The following is a 22344-nucleotide window of genomic DNA, read 5'->3' as shown; positions in this document are numbered from 1 at the left end:
GGTGTGAAAGGTTGGTCAGCAGAATAAGAGCGGGGAGTAATCTGTAAGCACTTGAATTCCTGCTCTCAGGATATGAAGGTGGTGTTGGTAGACAGCATTTCCAGTGCTCACATCCTGGGAATGTTTGCTAATGTGTGCAGTGAACACAGTCTAATTTATGCTGAAATGGTGGTTATTTAAAATCGTGGTCTTCCAAGGGATGGTTGAGAGTTCCAAGGAAGAACCTGCCAGTCCCAGTGCAGGGCCTCTTGAAGTGAGAGCCACTCAGATGAGCAACCTCAGATGGGAAATGAAAATCCAAAAGTGATGGGGAAAAGAAATGAGTGGGGCTTAGCTTCAGGCAACAAATTGTTACCTCTTTTTGTATTGAGATGAAAAGCAAGGCCCTCTTGATGTACCTTATTTTATCTCTGATGCTCAGATGTCTTTTGCAACAGGTAAAAGCCTTCTGTTCTTCATGTTTCACTGTTGGACCAATTTTGTCTCACCATTGGCAGAACTTCTTGCTAAGGGAAAATATTTTGACAGAGTTTAGGATTACTGGTAGAGGTGAGAAAGGAGCTGGAAGGAAAGCAATGTTTAAATTATATTCTTTTGCCAGTGCAGCAGAAAAAGCACTGTCCTGGAGCTTCTAGATCCACAGATATTATGTGTTGTCTTTTCTCAGTGTTTATCATCTTCAAAATAACAAGCCCCAACTTTTGCCTGGGTGATTATTAAATGAGATCACAGAATGGCACATGTTCAGCGAGACTCAGATTGCTGAGCTGCTTGATGCTGAAGAGCTCAAGGTGGTTGTGAAAGAATCATGCTAGGCACATGCTCAAAGTGTGATCCATGCCTGCACCAGAGGCACAGAAACTTGTCTGAATGAAAAGGAGCTGCAGACAGCAGGAAGAGTTGAGGATTAACCAGAGAATTAGCAAAGTCAAAAAGCTTAATAAGTACAGCATGGACCAAAGAACCAGCTATGCCACTGGGAGCTGTAATAGTTCAGCTCCTCATTGGATCATCACCATAGGAAAGAAAGCAGAGCCTGGGCTTAATGAGATATTTCTAATCCAGCCCACGTTCCTTTTCCCTGGCTATGTTACAAGAATTTCTAAGAAAAAGCCAGGCAAAACTTCTGTCCAGCAGCCATCCCTGCTCCCACCCTTCTCATCCCTTTACAAACTCCCCATCACCCTCATTTTCCCAATTTTGCCACTACACTTTCCAGCTCCAATTTCAGACTTCCTATCCTGCCCCTGATAGTTGTCTTTCCTTGGCGATCTTCTTCCTCCCATCCAGCAAGGAAAGAAAAAGCCTTCCTTACTTAAATTAGAGTTGAATTTATGAGGTTCCGGCAGGTCTGTGAGAAAATGCCAGTTGTATGAGTGTTATCCACGACAGCAGTTGCTTGGGAGCCCAGTGGAGAGCCAGACGCCTTGAAGTGGTATTTTCCCTTTGTCACAACAGAGTGCTGTGCACCTGCTCCTGCCTGAGGTGGGGACAGGATTTGTAGAAGGGACTCTAGGCCATGGCACTCAGGAGAGCAGGAAGGACATGGGAGGTATTAGGGATCAGCATGAACCCTCCAAAGGCAGAGCTCTCTGAAACCAAGCACAGGCCCCCCACCCAGATGCTTATCAGACTTGAAGTGACATCTACAATATTCCTGACATTCTTTGCAAAAGACAAATAGACAGGCAATAATTTCCTTAGTTTCAACACTTGTAGTCAAATTGCTGCTTACAGCGTGATACTAACCCATTTGTGTCTGATTAGTCATCCCCCAAGGCAAACTATATTTAAATTAAGGAAACCTGCTAGAATATAAGGTGCCCCACCTTCTTAAGAAGAAGCTTAATTTGACTACTCTTCATTTCTTGGCTGGTAACTTCCTCCTTTCACCACACCTACTGCTACTGGCAGAAAAAAAAGCAAGCAAACTGCTGTCAGAGCCAGCAAACACATGCCAGAGAAATTGTGGGATCCTTCAAATCTCTTACCTGTAGAAGTTCCATGTGGAAGTCCATATGCTGAGGCTGTGTGTTGTGTTCATCTACCTTTTGTATGGGGTGAAATCAGGTAAGAACTCAACCGTTTGTTTTGAATGTTTTTGTCAAATATAACACATTTTCTGTGCTTTACAGCAACATGAATGTACCTGCCCTCTGCATTTACAGTTACTGCACAGGGTTTCTCACTAGCATTATTTATTTTGGCAAAGCAAATTATATTGGTTACATGAATGTAGTCAGTTCTAAGAGTTCCAAATGGAAAACCAGAAGTATTTTTTATTATCTTTTCCTCCCTTTGCAAACATTTCTCTTATATAAGTACTATCCATCGACACTGAAAATGTCATTCGAAATCTTCAGAGAATAATGATTTCTTCTCAGGGGTGTCATGTATGACAGAGGCAAAGGATGAATTACCATTTATGAACAGTAAGCTCCATTTGATAGCCTCACAGCCCTACAAGAACAAACCTGTGTAAAAATAAACAAATGTACTGCCTTGTGTTAGCATACACATGGGAGCAAGGCAAGTTACAGCTCTCTGCTTTGCAGAGAAAACAAACAGGGTTAAAAAAACAGTATTCTTGTGTATACTAACTTGTGTTTCATCAGGTCCTCTGGAGTCGCCTTTTGCTTGGTTTGTTTAATACTCTGTAGGAAATGCAGTCATGAGAAGTGGGAAAAGAGAATGGTGTGAAAAGGCACTGATGAAATGCAGTGAGCTGTTGAGGACCAGTTTAGGAGTGGAGGGCACACCCTCTCTGTGGAAAAGTGATGGAAATCTGCACCACCTAATGCTCTCGAGATTTGTAGTGTGGTACTGAAGTGTGCTTAAAGGGGGAAAGCTCTTGTTGATGGTTAAGACCAGTCTGATGATGCACTGTACAAAGCCCAGGCAAGGTGGCAGGGGCTGGAGGGCCAGAGCTCCTGCAGACAGAGAAGCAGCGACACGCTCACCTGAGCTCCGTGCAGGTGCTCACTGAGCGAGCAGCTCTGTGTCCCAGGGACCACAGCTGGGACAGCCACACATCTGCCCAAGTGACCACTGACCCACTGAGGTGAAAAATCTGTTGGAACTTCCCTTTGCAAGAGGACAGGCTGGTAAAAAACCTCAGCTGCTACCTTATTCATGCTCGGTACCACAGCCCCAAGATGCCACCATGGCAAACCCTGCCTATCCATAGGATCAACATCAAAGAAAAAGCCTCCAAACAACATATTCTAGAAAAAAATGAGAGACACCAGGAGAATGGAGGCCTTAAGAGCACTGACTGCAGTAAATACCAGGAGCGTGCCTGGGACTGTTCCACTCCCTGCAACACTCCCACCTGGGAGTATATAACTTCAGAATATATATATGTGTGTGTGTATATATATGTGTATATGTGTGTGTGTGTGTGTATAACGTTTCAGAACCAAGTTATTCTGAAGATGCCTCCACTGCTGCAATAGCACCTTGGAGGGTGATCTCAGGCACAAGACCAAATGTGTCCAGCTCCCTGGCAGGTACATGGATTTAACACATTTTTATGCTCCCTGCTACAGGTTCTGGGAGATCAGAGCACCTTGCCCAGCAAACTAGTGTTTGCCTCCTATTTTACATATCAGAAAAGAGAGCAGAAGGAGAATGGGGACTGCCAGAGGCTGTCTAGCAAGCTAAGGCAGAGCTGGAAATGAGTTACTGGAATGCTGGGTTAATGGCCATGTTCATTTCTCTTTACTGGAGGGAAGTGATCTGTTGGACATGGGTTAAGTACAGTGCCAGGGGATAAGTTTCTACCTCATTTATTTGCTTGCAGAGTAAATCTCAGTAAGCCACTTGCCCAAATCATCCTGGAGTTTCAAAGACACTTTCAGCCATTTTGGGGAGGAGTCACTGTGCTTTAGCAGAAGGAAGAGCAAAGCCAGGATAACTGGCCATCCTCATGTGTCAGTTTTTGAACACATGGTGGATGAGGCTGGGATTGGCACCAGCTTGCCAGAAGAGAAGCTGGCAGGTTTCCTCCCCTTATTAGCACTGATTTGATTTTGTTAGTCAAAACAGAACCCATCTAACGGACCTGGTGCAGATATAACAAGGCTCTTTATACAGTCCCTGTGTTAGGTATCAGCAAATGCTGACCAGCTCTTTGAAAGCACTTCGGTACCAGAAGGTTTAGGCTGTTCTGATGACAAACACAGTGCTCCTCTGGGCAAGCCTCAGCACAGTGCAGGAGATACAGAAACAAATTAAGCAATCAGTGCAATCTTGCACCATGTATAAGTAATTCTTGCCTGGCATTTCTGCCTGTATTGCTACAGCTTCAGTGGCAGTAAAGATAATTAACAACACTATATAGTGCTACTATACAATAACTAAAACAATGCCTAGTTATTAGTAAAACACACAGTTATATTTTTTTATGCTGCAGTAGCACCTAGAGGACAGTCACTGAGTCTTACTGTATGAGCTGGTGTGCATGAGCAAAAAATTTTAATTTCTCTCTGCTAGTTACCTTGGGATCTCCACAAGAGCAGTGTCACAGAACTCTTGCTGCTGTTTCCCTGGAGCATCTTGGCACTGTAAGGATGAGCTGACAGCAGGCTGGCCAGGGAGCAACCAGGTCACCTTTCCCCTTGGGAGCAGGGCCCAGAGTCACACAGCTCCTGGGTGAAGCATTACTCAGAGGCAGGACACCTCCATTCAAAGGCTCCTGATTTCACTGGGCCTGGCTAAAGGCTCATTTTCCACCACTCCTGTCATACCATTCATATGTTACTATAAGCTTTATATAGGAAGGACTCCATGGATTTCAGATGTTAAAATTTATTTCTGAATTTATAGTAGCAATTTAAAATATTCAGTTGGACTTAACTGCAACATCCTTTTAGTCTATTAACTTTTATTTCTGGAGCTCCTGGGGCTTCTACAAAGTAATTAGCAGAACTGTGGCAACTGAGCAGATTGCTTTATGTACTGGGCACAAAGCATTTATATCACTCTCATGCTCCTGATTTCCTGAGGAGGAGAAAACCGAAAGTTGCTCATAGAAACTGTGAGAGTTTCATCATTCAGAAATTAAAATTCACAGAGCACTGAAGATTTGCTAGAGCATAATTAACTTACAGCTGCAGGTTTTCTAAACCCTGCTACCTACTGCACAGTCCTTTAAGCAACAAAGATCAGGAAGATTCCTCTAGGAACTGCAGCCTGAACAATTACTGCAGCCCAGGACACATGTGTGAGAGAGACACTCTCCCCAACGAGGTTCTTCAATAAGATTATGAAGATTTGAGGGAAAGGATTGTGAGCCAGAAAGAGGCTACTAAACCTGGGAGGGCCTTCACAAGCAGTGTCTGTCTGGAGATAGTTATTCCATTCCCTGCCAGTGCCCTGCTGGAGACTGTATTGGGCTCTGAAGGCTCAGCTGGTGTTCTGCTTGGAAAGGCAAAGAACAAAGATGGACTTTCCAATGGCACATCCCACCGAGCAGTACTTACATCAAATTCAGTTACACTTCAGCTGTGTATAAAGCACAATTACCATCTCACACACTCAAGGGTGCCCCATTTTGCAGTCTGGAATACCAGGCTGCATCTGCACATACAAATGAAGCATTGAGCTGCCCCTCACCATGGCAAGACTCTCTGCAGCTTGGCAGCTCCAGGCTGGAGGTACAAGCCAGCCCTGAGGACACCCATTTAGCTGAGAACCTGTCCAGAGCACCTGGGTGTGCTCACAAACCAGTACAGCAATCATCCTGCCTGTTGGTCTCTAATACCTTCCTCACACCAGTGAGATTTTTGGATAGAGTCCCTGCCAACTCCCAGCTGCCACAGGAAGCAGGGCTGTGGTGTTTCAGGGAATGCTGCTCCAAAAAGGTGTGATTGCTTTCTTTGTTCCAGCACAGCAAGAAAACCTAAGTTCCAAGGTAACTTCAGTCATGAGCATGACAGAGAGGGGAGGGAGAGAGGAAACAGGAGCAGCCCCTGTGCTCAGACAACTCCCAACACACTTTCCTGCCCTGTGCAGGGTTGGCAGGTACAACAGGCTAAAGAAAACCCCTTGATGCCAAACTCCAATTGCCACTCTGCTGCTTTCAGATCCGCAGGAGACGTGTCCTGCGTTCACAGCCCTCAGCTTTGGGAATGCTTTGATAGGGACACAGCTGAAAGTGAAGCTGCTGCTCTACACCCGGCAGAACCCAACCTGTGCTGAGGAGCTCCACTCAGCAGCCTCCAAGTACCTGGATGTGACCAAGAAAACGACCTTCATCATCCACGGGTACCGATTCACAGGCTCTGCCCCGGTCTGGATCCCTGAGCTGGTGCAGCTCCTGCTTTCTGTGGAGGACATGAACATCATCGTTGTGGATTGGAACCAGGGGGCAACAACTCTCAACTACAGCTCTGCTTCCAGGAAGTGCAGAAGAGTTGCTGAGATTCTGAAGAAACTTATAGATGAAATGTTGGTAAGTTGGACACTCATGCTACGATACAGTCATTAAGGCACAGTATGTAAAGGGCACAAAGGAAGTACTTAAACCAGCAGGATGTCTGGGAATAGAAACTCCTAAAAAAGGAATACATTAATTTTTGGAAGTGCATGTGTACTGCAGTGCCAAATCCTACCCTTGGATTTGCTTTTGGTGCAATATTCAGTTTATACTCTAAGTCCCTATATTTCTGGGTACAAAACTCTCCAGACATGTTTTCCCATACATAGAAACTCTACTATTTTCTGTATATCCAAAGGCAGCTTAAGGGGATCAGCTACAGTTCACAGCTCCTCTAAGGTACTGCGCAGGCAATGATAATGCTGGATCCTTAGGATCATAGTGTCTGCTAATTCCTTGCAGGAACCACATGTGGGGCAACTGGAATTTTACTCCTGGGGCCCATCAGTGGTTCCTGTCCACACTTGTAGTCGTTGCCCCAGGAAAATACAACCATTGCCTGAACTGTTCTCATCACAGCTCTCTGAGGTATAGACCTCAAACAGGAATGCTGGCTGCTCTGAGGGACTGTCAAAGGGGAAATACCTACAGAGAGTGGCACATTCTGGGAGATATTATATTCCTCCTCCTATTTTTTTTTTTTTTTTTTTTTTATTTTCCAAAACCACATGACCATGAGTACTTTTAAATCTCAGATTGATGGAGCATCCCTCGACTCTATACACATGATAGGAGTGAGCCTGGGAGCACACATCTCTGGCTTTGTGGGTGAGATGTTTGATGGCACGCTGGGAAGAATCACAGGTAAGCCTTCCTCCAGCAGTCCTCTTGCCTCAAGGAAGGACAGCCTGGAGAGAGGCCCTGCCACGCCCATGGCTTTGTGCTGCAGGCCTTGACCCTGCGGGCCCCTTGTACAGGGGGACGGCGCCGAGCGAGAGGCTGGACCCCACGGACGCACAGTTCGTCGATGTCATTCACTCCGACACCGACGGTAGGTGACATTCCTCCTCCTTCCTTTACAGGAAACGCAAAGACTGACTGGGAGCATGGGAAAGGGGTGCTGGTGGGCAGCAGTGCTGGGGGTCCTCACTCCTTTGGCCCAGGAGCACGGCAGACTCCCTCACTGAGCCTGGTTTATTTGCATTTCAAAGCACGCTGCTGATGACAGCAGTTAGAACCTAGCCCAGGACTGACTTAGGAACCGGTGGAGGAGGTCCTGCAGCACAGTCCTTCTGGAGCAGGACACACCAACATCCCACCACGGGGTCAGGCTGCATCCGAGCACATAGCATTTCCAGAGCTGGTCCCACTGCTCAATGCCTTGCTCAGCAGATCACTTATCCCCACCCCATGGTTCCCTGCATGATGCTTCCAGTCTCCATCCCACCTCCTAAAAGCTAAAACTTCCTCTAGGGCAAATCTGGACTCTCCCTCAGCCCGTTTCCAGACTCACCAGCCAGGCCAGCAGTGCAATGCCAAGCCCCCCGTGCTGCCCCCACCCTACCCCTGACACTTAGCTTTCCCACCTAATTACTGCCTCTCTTCTCCCAGCCCTTCCAGGAAGTCAGATTTCAGCAGCACAGCAACAGCCAGGTTTCACATCCCTTTTCCTCTCCTGCACACAAGTGACACAACCCCCCACATTTGGTGCTGTTGTATGCACAGACTTATTTTAGGTACTTGATTCCATTGTTTAAATGACTCAGCTGGGTCACAATTGTTTGGCCTGCTGCCTAAACAGATGGATGACATTAGTGCTCCTGTACAAGCAGGCATCCGAGAGCTAAATAACTACCATTTTTTTCCCAGTTAAATTGCTATATTTCCTTCTCATGCCTTTTACAATTTAACATTCTCTCCCTGAGCCCTGGTATTCCCTTTTGTTAGGACTGGGCTACGAAGAAGCTCTGGGCCATATCGACTTCTACCCCAACGGCGGGACCGACCAACCAGGCTGTCCACTGACAATATTTTCTGGTAATTAATCCTGCCCTCAATTGCACAAACCCTAACAAAATGTTTCCAATCAAAAAAAGAGAAGAAAGGCAGAGAATCATCATCACTACTTAGAAAATATATGAAATTCATATTCTGGGAAAGCCATGGCATCAACTTCTTGTCAGCACTGGCATGACAGGGGTTTAGCTGATGTGCACCAGGCAGAGATGAGAGTCAGGGTCACCTCTCTGTGCCTCTGTCACAGTGCAAGTGGGACTAATCCTCTGTGCAAAAAGTCTCCAGGTAGATGTGTGCTTTTGTTTTGTGATTATGTCCAGAAAATCTGTGAGATTTTTTGTTTCTAATTACTTGTAACACATGAAAGCCCAAGGACTAGCAGTGGCAAGGACCTGTTAAGAAAATGGGTTCAAGATGAATGTGGAGCAGGCAGTTATCCCAAAGCAAAGGCACCTTCCTTGACAGTGACAGACCCTGCAGTCTGGAAGGCACAGCCCTAGTCTTGAACAAAAGAAAGTTTTTCCTTAGCAGCAGAACTGGTTTGATGAAAGCTGGGTGAAGAAGACACCTTATAGAAGGAGATGCAGTATTGTGAACTCAGCCCTTATCAGACCTAAGAGAATCTACGTAGGAGAGCAGCCTGAGCCAAAAATCCCTAGGAAATGAGGCTTCACTCAGTTTGCTGCTCATGGAATAACTCATTTTATTAGTTACATCTTTCTGAAGAGTTTTTTACACCAAAATGGAAGGTCCTGTGCAAAGCTAAAAGCGATATCCAGCTGTCAGGCCTGAGCTCAGAGAGGAGAGGAAAACACCACAGACAGAACCTGATCCATAGTTGGATCCTCTGGAACCGCAGCAATCAGACAAACATTTCTAAAACCAAAAAGACAAGTAAAAAAGCAAAGGAGACATAGGGAGAGCTGAGTGCACTCAAAGGGAGAGGCTGCTGCCCACTTATTGTTCTGCCAAAGCCCAGTGCTCCCCAGTGCAATTTGTTGGTTCAGAATGGTCAGTGACTGTCCACTGGTATGTCCTGTGGGCATTAATCCTTTTTCCCTGAGGCATGAGGATTGCTAATGAAATATTTCTTCCCTGTGCATGATTAAGGATTGCAGTATTTTAAATGTGACCACCAGAGGTCTGTTTTCCTGTTCCTGTCCTCCCTGACACAGAGCTGCAATATCACCACATACCCGTGCAACTCGTACAGGAATTACAGGGATGGCAAATGCACCAGCTGTGAACCCTTCTGGCCCATGCCATGCCCCATCCTAGGTAAGGATCCAGGGAATGTCAATCCATCCTGAGTACTGAGCTGCCTGTCATCACTGGCACTAGGAGGGGGATGTTTTGCTGGAGGACTGACACAACGTGGTGCTTTGCAAAAGCACCCAAGTTATTTCCACTGAGGTCTTTGAGGTCTCTCAGGCCTGCTCCTTGTCATATCATATCACATTTTAATCTAGAAGAGACCTCCTAGAAATCCACAGGTAAAGGATCCAGAACTAGAAAAGCCAAATCAGCACTTGGGATCTTTATAATGAAGTCAGAGAAACAGTGAATTAAAGTCCCTCAGTGGCAGAGTTTGAGGGACAGGGGCCTGTTCTTGCTAAAATAAGATTTACAAGTAAATTCCCAGCACCACAAATCCCTCTGTGCTCTAAAAGGAATGGCAAATAGATGAACAAAGGAAATTCTGGACTTGCCTGCCTCAGCCTGGGTGTGACAGCCCAGCCTCAGGCTGGCAGCTCTGAAATGTTGATGCTAAAACACCTGGCACTTCCAGGAAGGAACTGGCAAAGCCAAGGGTATGATTTTCATTCTGCACTGCTAAATGAAATCCTTCTTGACCATGGATAGCAGAGTGGAAAATGATCAGCTTGAAGAAAGTGCTGAACAGTAACCAGGCATATTCAGTCCTAAGCCTTCAGAGTACAGGAGGATGTGTGTCACAGTGCTACTTGGCAGCTGGCACACAATGCACTGTTTCTTAAATACTTGCTCATTTTCAGCCATTTAGTGGCTCATCTACCTGTGCAGTAATTCAGTTTCATTCTCAAACTGTCACCTGCAGGTTATTATGCCCATGAGTGGAAAAGCTATTTAACACAACAGAGCCATCCAGTGACAAGTATGTTTTTTGACACAGCGGACGAAAAGCCATTTTGCAGTAAGTGACTGAGATTTCTGAGATTACTTTTCTTTGTGCTTTGCCTCCATCAGCAGCAGCCAAGCAGAGATGGTTATTTGCTGGGGTGTTATAGGCAGCATTTTAGAAACTCCAGTGGCTGCTAGATGGAATTGTGTCCATCCGTGGTTTGCCATGACCTTCCTTATTTGTCAACCTGTCCCGTGGCGGGAAAGCCAACTTGCTTACAGTTACAGGAAATTGATTGAGAACTTTCACAATAAGTATAAAAGTTCCCAAATCATGTTTCAAAGCGACTCACCATTCTTTTGTGAAAGCAAGAGGTGTGGGGGAATGACAAGAGAAAAAGACAGGCTGCACAGGTGAAAAAGCTACCCTGGAGAAAAGTGAGAGGCACAGGGAGAGGAAAAGAATTTTTGGTAAAAAAGGTTTCACCAAGGTGAAAGATTTCATCTCATCCCTGTGATAACCAACATACCAGGGCATGGGCTGGGATTATGGTCTGAGCTCCAATGCTGGTCAGCAAGTGAATTCAGAGTCATAGATCAGAGAACAGACAATTCTGCTCCACAACAGAGATGACAAATGGCAGATACAAAGAACAGAAATGGAGGGGTTCAGAGAGGGACAGAAGAAAGAAAAGACAATCTGGAAGCGAAGGGGGAAGGCAGGCAGTGCTGGGAACCACATAAAAGCCATCCTGCATGGATAACACTTGCTGCAGTGCTCTCCTGACACCTCCTAGTGTTTCTGGTTGAAATCTCTGCAAAGGGAGATGGAGAGCAGGGAGGAGAGAGGGGTTTTGAGATAAACTGCAGGGGCTGTGTCCATCCTCTGTGTACAGCCTGGACAGCAGAGTGAGCCCACAGGGGCTGACCCCTCACTCTCTCTCCCCTCAGTCTATCACTACTTGGTGGATATTACCACATGGAACAAAGACACCAGGAGAGGCACCTTCAGCATCATGCTAGCTGATGAAGCTGGGAGGAAGGCAGAATCAAAAGTTAATCCGTAAGTGTTACTGGTCTGAGCATTTCTAAGTGTTAGTGCATCCCTTGGAACAGCTGCATCTGGGAGGAGGTGACACATCCTCCCCCGGTTTCTCTGCTGGTACTTGCCAGTGCACATGACTGTGGGATTTCCTGGCCCTATGGAATTTCCACAGCCTCCCCCAGCACACAGCCCTGACAACCCAGCCTTTTGGGTTGGGCCCTTCTCTGTCACCTTCAGGACTGGAGTGGACAGTCTCAGCCAGCAGCACTGCTGCCCTAGGCTTCCACTAAAGCAGGAGGAAAAATATCTCCCTCTCTTTCCTTCCTCTTTCAGGGAGTGTTCCGTTCTAGTTCCCAGTGCCCAAGAAAACTGGGGATTAACCTGGGTCTGAATATGTCACAAAATCAATTCATTAAACTCAGAGAGACAAATTAATGGTGTTTATGTGACATGCAAATTCCTGATTGATCTTAACTACACTTCAGCCAAACAAACCTGCACAACTAGTTTTCCCAAGTTTCTCTAAGTGCATATTCCCTCAAGCATATCTGGCATCTGCTTGTAGTGGAGCAATCAGCACGGATCCCACACCAAGGCCAGTGCAGATTTGTGCCTATCTCAGGGTGACTCATTGTGCAGGCCTGCAAAGACAGCCAGGTATAAATATCACTTGGGTCTAGTCCATTTGGGAACAAAGCAGAATCACAGAGAAAATTCTGATTTGGAACCAAATGCCATCCAACCTCTGTGCCCCCACTTACACCCCAAAACACCGAGGGCAGAAGTGGCTGAGCAGGTTGACACCTGAAGACCTGAATCCACACCCATTCCCTGTAAATCAGGAATTAACCACAAGCTCAGGCCTCCTCCCCCAGCCCTGTTTCTAATATTACAGTGACTACATTAAACCCAGTGCTCCTCCCTTGGTGACTCTGACACTCTCTCTCATCTGCTTTACCTTTAGAGAAGCTGCCACCTTCCAGAAGTACAAACAAACCACTTTGCTCACTGGGTTTTACCAAGATCTTGAAAATGTGGAAAGAATTTCCTTGACATTTTCCACGGGATCTGTCATCGGCCCAAAATTCAAGCTCAGGATTCTTCAAATGAGGTTCCGTTCCCTGACAAACCCAGAAAGGTGAGCAGATGTTTACAAACAAACCATTTCTGTTGGTGCAGACTGGACAGAAGTAAAGGAATCTCCCAGATTCCTGGCCTGGCTGAGTATGTGCAGAAGAATTAGATTTATTTTACATTTAGTAATTCTCATACACGTCTTGGGAATAAATTCTTCTTTAATGGAATCCCAGAGCTGAATACTTACTTGAACACAGAGGCTGTATTATTGCACTGGGAACATGTCCCATGTGATGTCACTCTGACGTGGCCTGGCACCTTAACCTTTGGTCAGGAAAAGGACCTTGGAGAAGCTGCCCAGGCCTGAACTCTACGATGAGGGGAAACACAGCTCTCTGGGAAGAACAGATGTTCTTCCCCAAATACACATTTTGTATCCCAGTCAATTTGTATGGTTAGTGAAGCAGGGAGATTAATTTATGCTGGAATTCCAGCAAGTGGGAGCTGCTGGCTGCTTTGCCCCAAAGCCCGGACTGGTACCCACAACATCAGGAGGTACCAAGACATTGCTGATGAGATTTCTGCCACTTCATTAACCTCTGTCTGCTCTGCTGTGCTACCCTTAAGCTTCCCACCTCTGGAGGTTGGGAGATCTGCCTGAGCTCAGCAAGCACAGAACCTCTTATGCTGACCCTGTGTGCAAGGACACACTGTGGACACCACACCATGCTTTAAGTCCGGGTTAAAACAAGGCTGGAAGATCACAGGGTCAGGAGGGTGAAGCAAAAAACACATATAAAGCTGCAGAACATGTTTCTTTGTATTTCATGAGGTCTGCTACCCTTATCCTAGGCTCGGAACAAGGGAAAGATTGTGTACATCTACTAAAGAAAGTCCTGCAGCTCTCCCTTGCTGCCACTCCCTGTCTCCTCTCCCACGCCCCCACAGTCACTTCCAGTGCCAGATACACACAAAGTCTTTTAAAGAGCAGACACAAATGCCCCAGTATTTGAGGATGCAGTCTTTCCCCAAGGAGGGGCTGCCACAGGCCATAAGCACAGTTCAGGATTTTCAACACATCAACTAATCACTCACTGCCCCAGGGAGGGATGTCCTGCCCTCCCCTTCCCTGTTGCTCAACCCACTACAGAGTTAATGCTCATATTTCCCCAGTGAAAGCCCAAGTACTTCCTCAGGTTTTTTGGCTGAACTAGCTCCAGACCAGATCTGTGTTTGCACCCAGGTCAGAGCAGTGGCCAATTTCTCATGGCAGGAGCAGGGAAGGGTCAGAACAGGCAGGTGAGCTGAGGGACCACCGTGTTTGGTGTGGACTGGCTTAAAGGGAGCCACAGACTCTGCAGCCAGTGCCTGGTTGTTTGCTGGATTTTTTGTGTTCCTTTTTCCACAAGCAAAAAATAGGGTAGAACAGAATGGCAAAATGCTCAAGGTATGCCTGGCTTAAAGCCAACCTCACTTCAGGTCGACTTGGAGCCAGTTCTATGTCATTTCATGTAGGGCTCCAGCAGGTGGGGAGATGACAGAAAAACGTGTCGTTTTTTCATTTTTGGCCGTGTTTTCACACAGACCCCAACTGTGCCGATACGACCTGGTCCTGACTGAGAACACGCAGCAGACCTTCAGGCCCATCCCGTGCTGAAGCGGGCTGTCCGGGGACGCTGTGCCGGGCAGAGAAGTGTCACCGCGGTGTGGGGACCCGCCCGCCGGGCCCGGCCCTCTGTGGGGCCGCTCTCCGCACACTGTACAAACGGGCGGGGGAGTGACAATAAAACCATCGTGGCTTTAAAGCGTGGCTTTAAAAGGCGGGGGCTTAAAGCGAGGGTTTAAAACGGGCGTTTAAAGCGTGTACCACCACAGCTGAGCCGGCCGGGAGCCCCGAGCGGCAGCGGGTCCCAGCAAACCCCACCAACCCCCTCAGCGCCCCGCCCGCCATGACGGCCCCGCCCCGCGCATGCGCACCGGGCCCGGGCGCTGAGGGCGGCAGAGCAGGGCAGGGCCGGCCCGGGAGCGCCGGGCGCGCTCGGCTCCGCTCGGCTCCGCTCGGCTCCGTCCGGTCCGGCCCGGGGGCGGCAGCGCGGCCCTGACCCGGCATGTGGCGGCGCCCGGCCGGGCTCCTGCTCGTGTTCGCGGCCGCCACGGCCGCGCTGTGGCTGCTGTCGGCGCGGCTGAGCGCGGGGCAGGCGCGCAGGTGGGTGTGAGGGGCCGGCGCTGCCCGTGTGTCCGTCCCTTCCCCCGGCGCTGCCCGTGTGTCTGTCCCCCCACAGGGCGCTGCGGTTCCCGGCGGACCTGGAGGAGCTGCGGGATCTGGCCGAGGCGCTGCGGGACTACGAGCGGCAGCACCGAGGCGCGGCGCTGGCCCTGTTCTGCGGCGCCTACCTGTACAAGCAGAGTTTCGCCATCCCGGGCTCCAGCCTCCTGGTACGGGCACGGCGGCGGGCCGGGGGCTCGGGGTCGGGCAGGAGGAGCCGGCGGGACCCCAGCGGGCCCGCAGCTGGGCAGGAGTGACCCCTAGTACCAGTACGGGTGAGGGCTGGCCTGCTGGGGAGCAGCTCTGCTGGGAGGGGTCGAGGAGCGTTGTTGGATAATGTGCTCGGGGGGCCAGGAGGGTCGGCGGGATCCTGGAGCGCACCGGGAAAAGCGTTGCCCGCGGGTCAGGGAGTGATCCTGCCCCTCTGCTCAGCCCTGGTGAGGCACGGCTGGAGTGCCGGGCCCAGATCGGGGCTCCTCGGGAAAAGAGAGACGAGGAGGAGAGGGTCCAGTGGAGGCCACAGAGAGGGGCAGCTGGAGCATCTCTCTGATGAGGAGAGACTGGGAGCTGGGCCTGTTTAGTCTAGAAAATACTGAGAGGGGTCTCTTTAAGGCACATAAATATCTCCAGGGGGTGTCAGGGGATGGTGCCAGACTCTGTTCAGTGGTGCCCAGCAACAGGACAAGGAGCAATGGCCATAAACTAAAACACAAGAAGTTTCACCTCAATATGAGTAAACTTCTTTCCATGTAGGGTGGCAGAGCACTGTGAACAGCTGCCCAAGGGAGGGCACAGAGTCTTCTTCTCTGGAGACATCCCAAACCCACCTGTTCCTGTATCACCTGCTCTGGGTGACCTTGCCTTGGCAGGGCATTTGGGCTGGATAATCTCCAGAGATCCTTTGCAGCCCTAACAGTTCTGTGGTTCTGTGACACGCTGTGTCCCCCAGGCCTCACTGCATGTTGTCCCCACAGAACGTCCTGGCTGGAGCACTCTTCGGGCCATGGATGGGGCTGGTGCTGTGCTCGATGCTCACCTCTGTGGGAGCCACCCTCTGCTACCTGCTCTCTGCAGCTTTTGGCAAGCAGCTCATCGTCCACTTCTTCCCTGAGAAGGTGGCTCTGCTCCAAGGGAAGGTAAGAACTGGCAGTCCTGCTGACACCCAGCATGGCCCTGGGCCAGGCTGCTCTTGGGGTGACAGTGAAAACAAGTGTGTGCAGGGGATGTGCAGGCCTGCTGAGGGCACAGGCTAGGGGCAGGCTGCTCTCTTGGAGCAAACCTGTTGGCAAAGGGGCTGCCAGGAAAATCCTGGACCTTAAGGAAAAGCAGATATGAAATAAAGGAGTGTTTGGGAAGCCCTTCTGCTCCAGAACTGCCTCCATCCATCCTGTGCTGTGTCATATGCTGGAGGTGGTTCTGCTTTTGATTTCCTGATCTTTCCTTCAGGTGAGATCCCCTTTCCACCTCTTCTTGGAAGAAGGCTGGCTCACTGTTAAGGCTCCCATACATACAGTGTTGCTGCTTTCCCTCAATTCTGAACTGATGTTATACTGTGGCATGTTAGAAGGAAAATTCCCCCCAGTAGTGTAGCCATTTGAATGTTACTGCTGTTGGAGGAGCAGGAATGATGTGGAACATTTCTTTTGGCAGGTAGAAGAGAACAGGAGCTGCTTATTTTTCTTCTTGTTGTTCCTGAGGCTGTTCCCCATGACACCAAACTGGTTTCTGAACCTCTCGGCTCCCATTTTAAACATCCCCATATCCCAGTTCTTTCTCTCCGTGCTCATTGGTAAGGCCTGGGGACACAGCCTGAGGGGACAGCGTGGCACTGCTGCTGTTGCTGTCACTGAGCCAGGGAGGGCAGAGATGGGACTCTGACCCTTGGGCTGTTTCCTCTGTGCTGCCCTTGAGCATTCTGTAAACAGGTGTCCCCAATGCTGCAATTTTTGCTTCACACCTGGTTCTTTCTGTTACAAGCACAGACCCCCCTGTGTCTGTGTAATGGCTGTAAATTAAAACACTGAGTTCTACCTCAACATAAGGAAGAATTTTCCATCAAGGGTGGCAGAGCACTGGAACAGCTGCCCAGGGAGGGCATGGAGCCTCCTTCAGTGGAAATGTTCTAAACTCCCCTGGACACATTCCGGTGTCACCTGCTCTGGGTAACCCTGCCTTAGCAAGGGGGGTTGGACTGAATGAACTCCAGAGGTCCTTCCAACCCCAACAATTTTGTGATTTCTGTGTCTGGCATTGGGCATATATGAGCTAATTTTCCCTAGGAGGATACTAACTGCCTTTTTCTGCTCTGATTCCTTCAGGCCTTACACCATATAATTTCATCTGTGTGCAGACAGGGGCCATTCTGTCCCAAATCACCTCTCTGGATGCCATCTTCTCCTGGGACACACTGCTCAAGCTGCTGGCCATGGCTGTGGCAGCGCTGATTCCAGGGACCCTCATCAAGAGATACAGCAAGAAACACCTGAAGCTGGATGGGGACAAGCAAGCTCAGACACTCAATGGCAAAAAGGGCTCGTGATGGCTTAGGTGCCCCAGTTTTGGGGTAAAAGCTGCAGGACTGTTCCCAGAGGTTATATTCTGCATGCTCTGTGCCACCAAGGACAGTGTCAATTTTTAATCATCCTTCTCATCTCAGAGGAGGTGTCCGTTCTTATTTTTAATGAATGTTTACCTGTGCATGTACCTGCACGGAGACAGAGATACAGGGGCTTTGTCAACACTCAGTTAATTTGCCTGTTTCATTTAAATCAGTCTCCTGTGTGACTGAGGCTGTAGGGAATAAAAGGAGGAGTATTGGCATCCTGTGAGGAAGGCAAACTAGAACCCAGCTGTGGATCACTGGCCAAACAGAACCCCGTGGGCAGTAGGCAGGCCCTGCTCCCTCCAACTCCAGACAGATTTAGCATTTTTGGCCTAAAATGATGAGCCATATGCTCCTGTCCTCCAGTGCAGCTGTACAAGCACTAAGTTGAGAAAATAATGGGTTTCAGGGTGGAGCTGTAGAAGATTCTCCTTTGATTCCCGTGTTAAACCAGCACACCCTGCAGCAAAATGCTCAGGATTTGAGCTGTCTGAGTCAGTCATGTCAGAACACTTGAGATTGCTTCTCTGGTCTGCCAGTGGCTGCTATTCCCCATAAGGACTAAAGGGGGAAAGAACAGGAATGGATGTGCCTGACCGGCAGAGATTTGTCCTTGAAAAGCACCTTGAAACCTTAAAACACATTTGCTCCTGTGTAACAGTTGTGGAGAACATAGGATCCCAGAATGGTTTGATTTGGAAGGGGTCCTAAAGTCCATCCTGTTTCACTCAGTGTCATGGGCAGGGACACTTCCACCATCCCAGGTTGCTCTAAGCCCCATCCAGCCTGGCCTTGGACACTGCCAGGGATCCAGGGGCAGCCACAGCTGAACAACTTGTGTCAGGGCCTCATCACCCTCCTCCCCCCAGGATAATACTCTGCTCTTGGGGTTTTGGTATTTGCTCTCCATGAGGAGATCCACTTGGAGGATAAAGTAACCTTCCTGATATGGAAGGGGGCAGAGGGGAGACCCCAGAGCAAGGCTTCATGACAATATCCCAAAGTCCATGAGAACCCATTCCCACATCACCAGACCAGCCTGCAGCATTGAAGTACACTGGCTTTTTATTCCATGCATTGTTTGCTTTGATAGTCATTCTTGTTTCCATCACTGTACACTGGTCAATACAAAAAAAAAATCAAGTTTGTCTCAGGAATCCACAGAGCAGGGAGGAGGGGATGAACACTACTGGACAGGGCCAAGATGAAATGGGTACTTAACACGACAGTGGGGAGGGCAACATTCAGCTCTGGGAGAAAATCTAGGCTAGTGTTCAGGAGCTGTCAGCAGCCACGAGAACTGGATCAGGGTACTCAGGATGCTGGAAAGGGAACCCACAGTTTACTCCGGCCCTGGAATGCAGTGTTACTACAAGAAGTAAGCAGGCTCACCTACACCTCTCAAGCCCAGCCCCTGCCAGGAGAGGAAGCGCGGGGAACCGCGGCAGAGGTGCCCATACAGCGATGTGGGGACTGTGTGCAATCCCAGGGAGGTGTCACTAAGGAAAATCCTACATAACCCCCCAGAACTGACAGCAACCGTCCCGGGAATGTGGGGGTGCTGTGCCAGCTCTGCCCGCACAGCGAGGCCATGGGACCCGTGTGCAGGGGAGGCTGGGGTGACACCTCCAGGGGCGGGGCAAGGGGCTGCCCTAGTGGCATTCCCAGAGGGATGCAGCGTCAGGGGCAGCGGGTGGGAGCAGCAACACTGGACTGGAACAGTGCAATGACCCGGGGGTGTGAGAGTAGAGCTAAATGTGGCAGCCTGGAGGGGGCAGCTCTGCTTGCCCAGGCTGCAGAACAGGCCAGCATGTCCCCAGGCAAGGATGGGGAGGGATCAGCACACACACAGGACAGCTGGCCCAGAAGGGTCTCAAAATCCCAAACACCAAAGCTCTGTGAGCCCAGTGGAGCTTCATCCCATGGTGGAGTCTATGCAGAGACCACAGGTACCCAAACCCCTCTGGAATCTGTTTGTCAGGGGCTGGATCACCACGGGCTGGAGGCCCTGGGGACAGTGACAGGCCTGAGCTGGAACCAGCTCTGTTGGGGCTGTTTGTGGGACTGCCCAAGGATACCAGTGCTGCCCATGGATCTCCCAGAGTCTGCCAGGTCTGAGCAGAGTCTCCCCAGGGGCACAGGACTCAGCATCCTCTGCTGGGTACACCTGATGGCAGTTCTCCACTTCTCTTTACACCACAGTGTGTTATGTGCACACAGTTCTCCACTGCTAAATTCCCACACTTTGACCTCCAGCCTGAGTAACGACCTGCACCACCAAACTCCCTCTCACACCACAACAGCAAAGCCATCTCTGCCCTGCCAGCTCCTCCTGCCACTGGCTGAGAGACAAAGAACATTGGGGAGGAGAAACAAAGGGTGGGAAGAGAGAAGGAAGGAGCCAGGAAAGAGCTTTGCTCCTCACAGGATTCTGCCTCTGCCCGGAGCAGGGTGAGCAGGTCACTCCCTCTCCAGGAGCCTGTTTGGTCCTGCCTGGGTGATCCACTACATGGACCCACTGCCCAGAGCAACTGCCCTTCTCCCTGATGTCACTTTGGATGCTCTGGCCAGGGAATCTTGTCATGGTTATTCCCTCAGTGATCTATTCAAAGGCCCCTCACCCCTGACCACCCTTCCCACATTCCCACCAGTTCAGTGGCTGCCAACCATCAGCAATGTGAGCAAACTGCAGCTCTGCCAGGAGGAACCTGACTGCAGCCATGCATTCCTCTCTGTTCTCTGCCCTGGAGTAACAGCATCCCTGGAAATCACTAGAGGCAGCAACTCCTGACAGCCACTGAGCCCAGCTCTGCTCCCACCCCTCTGGCGAGCAGGGAGAAGGTAACATCACACACAGAGATTACAATTGTGCTAGCGGTGAAGCCAACCTTCTGATCTACAGAAATGATAATAAATAATAAAATAACATCATAACTTAAGATCTGTCTGTAGTCCAGCTACAAAAATTTAAAAATATGGGATAATTTAACTCATACAATACTGCTCTCTGTATAAGTAAGACATTTTCCTTCACTTTGCCATGAGGCTATAAATTACCACAGTTAAGTTCAAACCAATATTTTAACATAAAATGTAAACAAACAAAGCAACAGAAGTACCTGTCCATGGTCCATTCCTGCCGTTCACCTCCGGCTGGCCGTGCCAGCCAGCACACTGGGAAGGGCAGAGGGAGAGCTCTTGCAGGGGGACATCAACTAAGGAAGGGAGGGGGAACGTGCTCTATCATTTTGTTCTCTTTCAATATTGTTTTAGAAGAGTAGTGTTTGAAGGGAAGGCACTATGAGTTCTATCAGAAAACAAATTTTTCTCATCTGCCAATGCCTCGGCCTGTCACATACCAGTACTATCCTCACTTGCACCTGCAGAGTTTCAGCTTGGAGGAGAAACAGAGGCCTCGGGGCATATCCGAGACACGGCCGTGGCACGGCCACGTCAAGATTCCCTGCACAAGGCCTGCCACCAAGGGCAGGCAGCTGCTAATGCTTCCAAGAATGTACAGTGAATAAGGAGACAGAGCAGGGCTCTGCCAGGCCAGTGATTCCCAGTCTTCCCCCTCAACACACAGCCCTCTGCTGGTTCTCGATGCTGCTGTAGGTGAGAGGCTGCTTCTCCCAGTCCAGTCCAGGCGTCTCCAGCGTCCTCCCCAGAAGTGCTTGGGCTCTGCGGAATGTGCTTTCCACGCTTTGCAAGTCCTTGCTTGGCCAACACTGAGTTGATTGATTTCTTTGACTGACTGAAACAGACAGGAGGTAAGAGGAGGAAGTAAACTGGGAAATGGCACACTGCATCTGAGAGAGGTTTCCCTGCTCAGCTGGAGGTTGACACTCCCAGAGTGAAGCAAGGACGGTGGTAAGAAGTGCTCTGATACCAATTCTCAAGAGGACGAGGTTAGAATACATTTGCAGGATCTCACAACAAAATGCTGATTAAAAAAAGAAACTAAAAATCCTTAAAATAAAACCCATCATTACATTCCTGGGGATGTATAGACTCAGAAGACCCTGGATGTTAGCACCTCAGTACCAGTTCTCTCCAGGAGCATGTCTACCTTCTGATTAAAAATGACCCAGCTGGTTATACTGAAAACACTTTGTTCACAGGTGACTCTACAGTCAGGTCTTTTTCTGCTTTTCCTCATTTGATAAGACTGAGTGGTTTAGTTTTCTTGATCTGTTCTCCAATCTTCAGGGCCACGAGGCCTGGTCCCCTGTGCAAGCAGCAAGAGAATCCCCCGCGTCTGTACACAAAGCTGTCCAGGCAGGACTCCCAGGATGTTTCTCCGTAGTGTGCTTGCTTTCTGAACTTTTTTTTTTTTTTTTTTTGCAACGAGTCTGTGTGTCTATAAATACAATCCACTCTTTACAGTAAAAAGTGTTAAAATGTCAAAAAAATAAATATCCATGTTACAGTAACTAGATTATTCAATAAAATACATCCCTGCCATTCTTGATTGAAATGCTCAAAGAGAATTAATTTCATTTGGACATTTTCCAGAGATTCGGGTTATTGCAAATCACTCCTGGGGTGGGAAGGAGAAGCATCTTCTCTTCCTGTAAAGTGTGATGAAGGGGAATGAAGTGGAATCTCGGAGAAATCAAAATGCCAGTACCAGGAAGCTTTGGGGGAGATCTGTATTACCAAGTAGCAGAGCTGCAGGGCTTATTGGTCCTGACCGTGGCATCAGAACACTCCCCTTCAGAAGAGTCACAGTCTGATTCTCCAAACTGTGGTGGGTTCTGCAAGACAAAAGGAAAGGGGGAGACTTGAGCACCATTCCTGTACTCCACATCACCCACACATCCCAGTCTGTCACAGCAGCCAGGCAAAGGTCACCACCT

General features: G+C 49.1%; 3 protein-coding genes across 7 annotated transcripts in view; 2 read left to right on the top strand and 1 right to left on the bottom strand.

The window, feature by feature from the left end:
* Nucleotides 1–1259: 1259 nt before the first annotated feature.
* On the top strand, nucleotides 1260–14274 carry LIPH (lipase H; the record flags this gene model as incomplete). The annotated part of the gene is made up of 10 exons (XM_083868623.1): nucleotides 1260–2070; nucleotides 6087–6454; nucleotides 7135–7243; nucleotides 7329–7430; nucleotides 8327–8416; nucleotides 9506–9673; nucleotides 10473–10568; nucleotides 11447–11558; nucleotides 12505–12678; nucleotides 14202–14274. Exons 1-10 carry the CDS (start codon nucleotides 2019–2021, stop codon nucleotides 14272–14274), a joined length of 1344 nt encoding a protein of 447 aa, XP_083724749.1. The 5' UTR covers nucleotides 1260–2018.
* A 451-nt stretch (nucleotides 14275–14725) lies between these two features.
* Nucleotides 14726–18526, top strand: TMEM41A (transmembrane protein 41A; the record flags this gene model as incomplete). The annotated part of the gene is made up of 5 exons (XM_083868268.1): nucleotides 14726–14823; nucleotides 14900–15053; nucleotides 15858–16019; nucleotides 16534–16672; nucleotides 17202–18526. The coding sequence occupies 5 exons, from the start codon at nucleotides 14726–14728 to the stop codon at nucleotides 17420–17422; spliced, it is 774 nt and encodes a 257-aa protein (XP_083724394.1). The 3' UTR covers nucleotides 17423–18526.
* Nucleotides 18527–18532: 6 nt separating this feature from the next.
* The window catches only part of MAP3K13 (mitogen-activated protein kinase kinase kinase 13), a 73263-nt gene continuing 69451 nt past the window's right edge, over nucleotides 18533–22344 (bottom strand). For 3 of the 5 annotated variants that reach the window (XM_083868774.1, XM_083868776.1, XM_083868775.1), the window contains 2 exons: nucleotides 22145–22242; nucleotides 18533–21239 (listed from right to left, as the gene is read on the bottom strand). In XM_083868774.1, the coding sequence (XP_083724900.1) occupies nucleotides 20939–21239; nucleotides 22145–22242 (399 nt within the window). In that variant the 3' untranslated portion in view covers nucleotides 18533–20938. Of the gene's footprint in view, nucleotides 22243–22344 lie in introns of all 5 variants that reach the window. The other 2 variants (XM_083868777.1, XM_083868778.1) reach the window with 2 other exon arrangements.

Source organism: Zosterops lateralis (assembly GCF_965231275.1).
Source record: "Zosterops lateralis genome assembly, chromosome: 10".
Taxonomy (NCBI): domain Eukaryota; kingdom Metazoa; phylum Chordata; class Aves; order Passeriformes; family Zosteropidae; genus Zosterops; species Zosterops lateralis.
The sequence above is the reverse complement of the archived record's forward strand: the minus strand, read 5'-3'. Positions and strand labels throughout refer to the sequence as shown.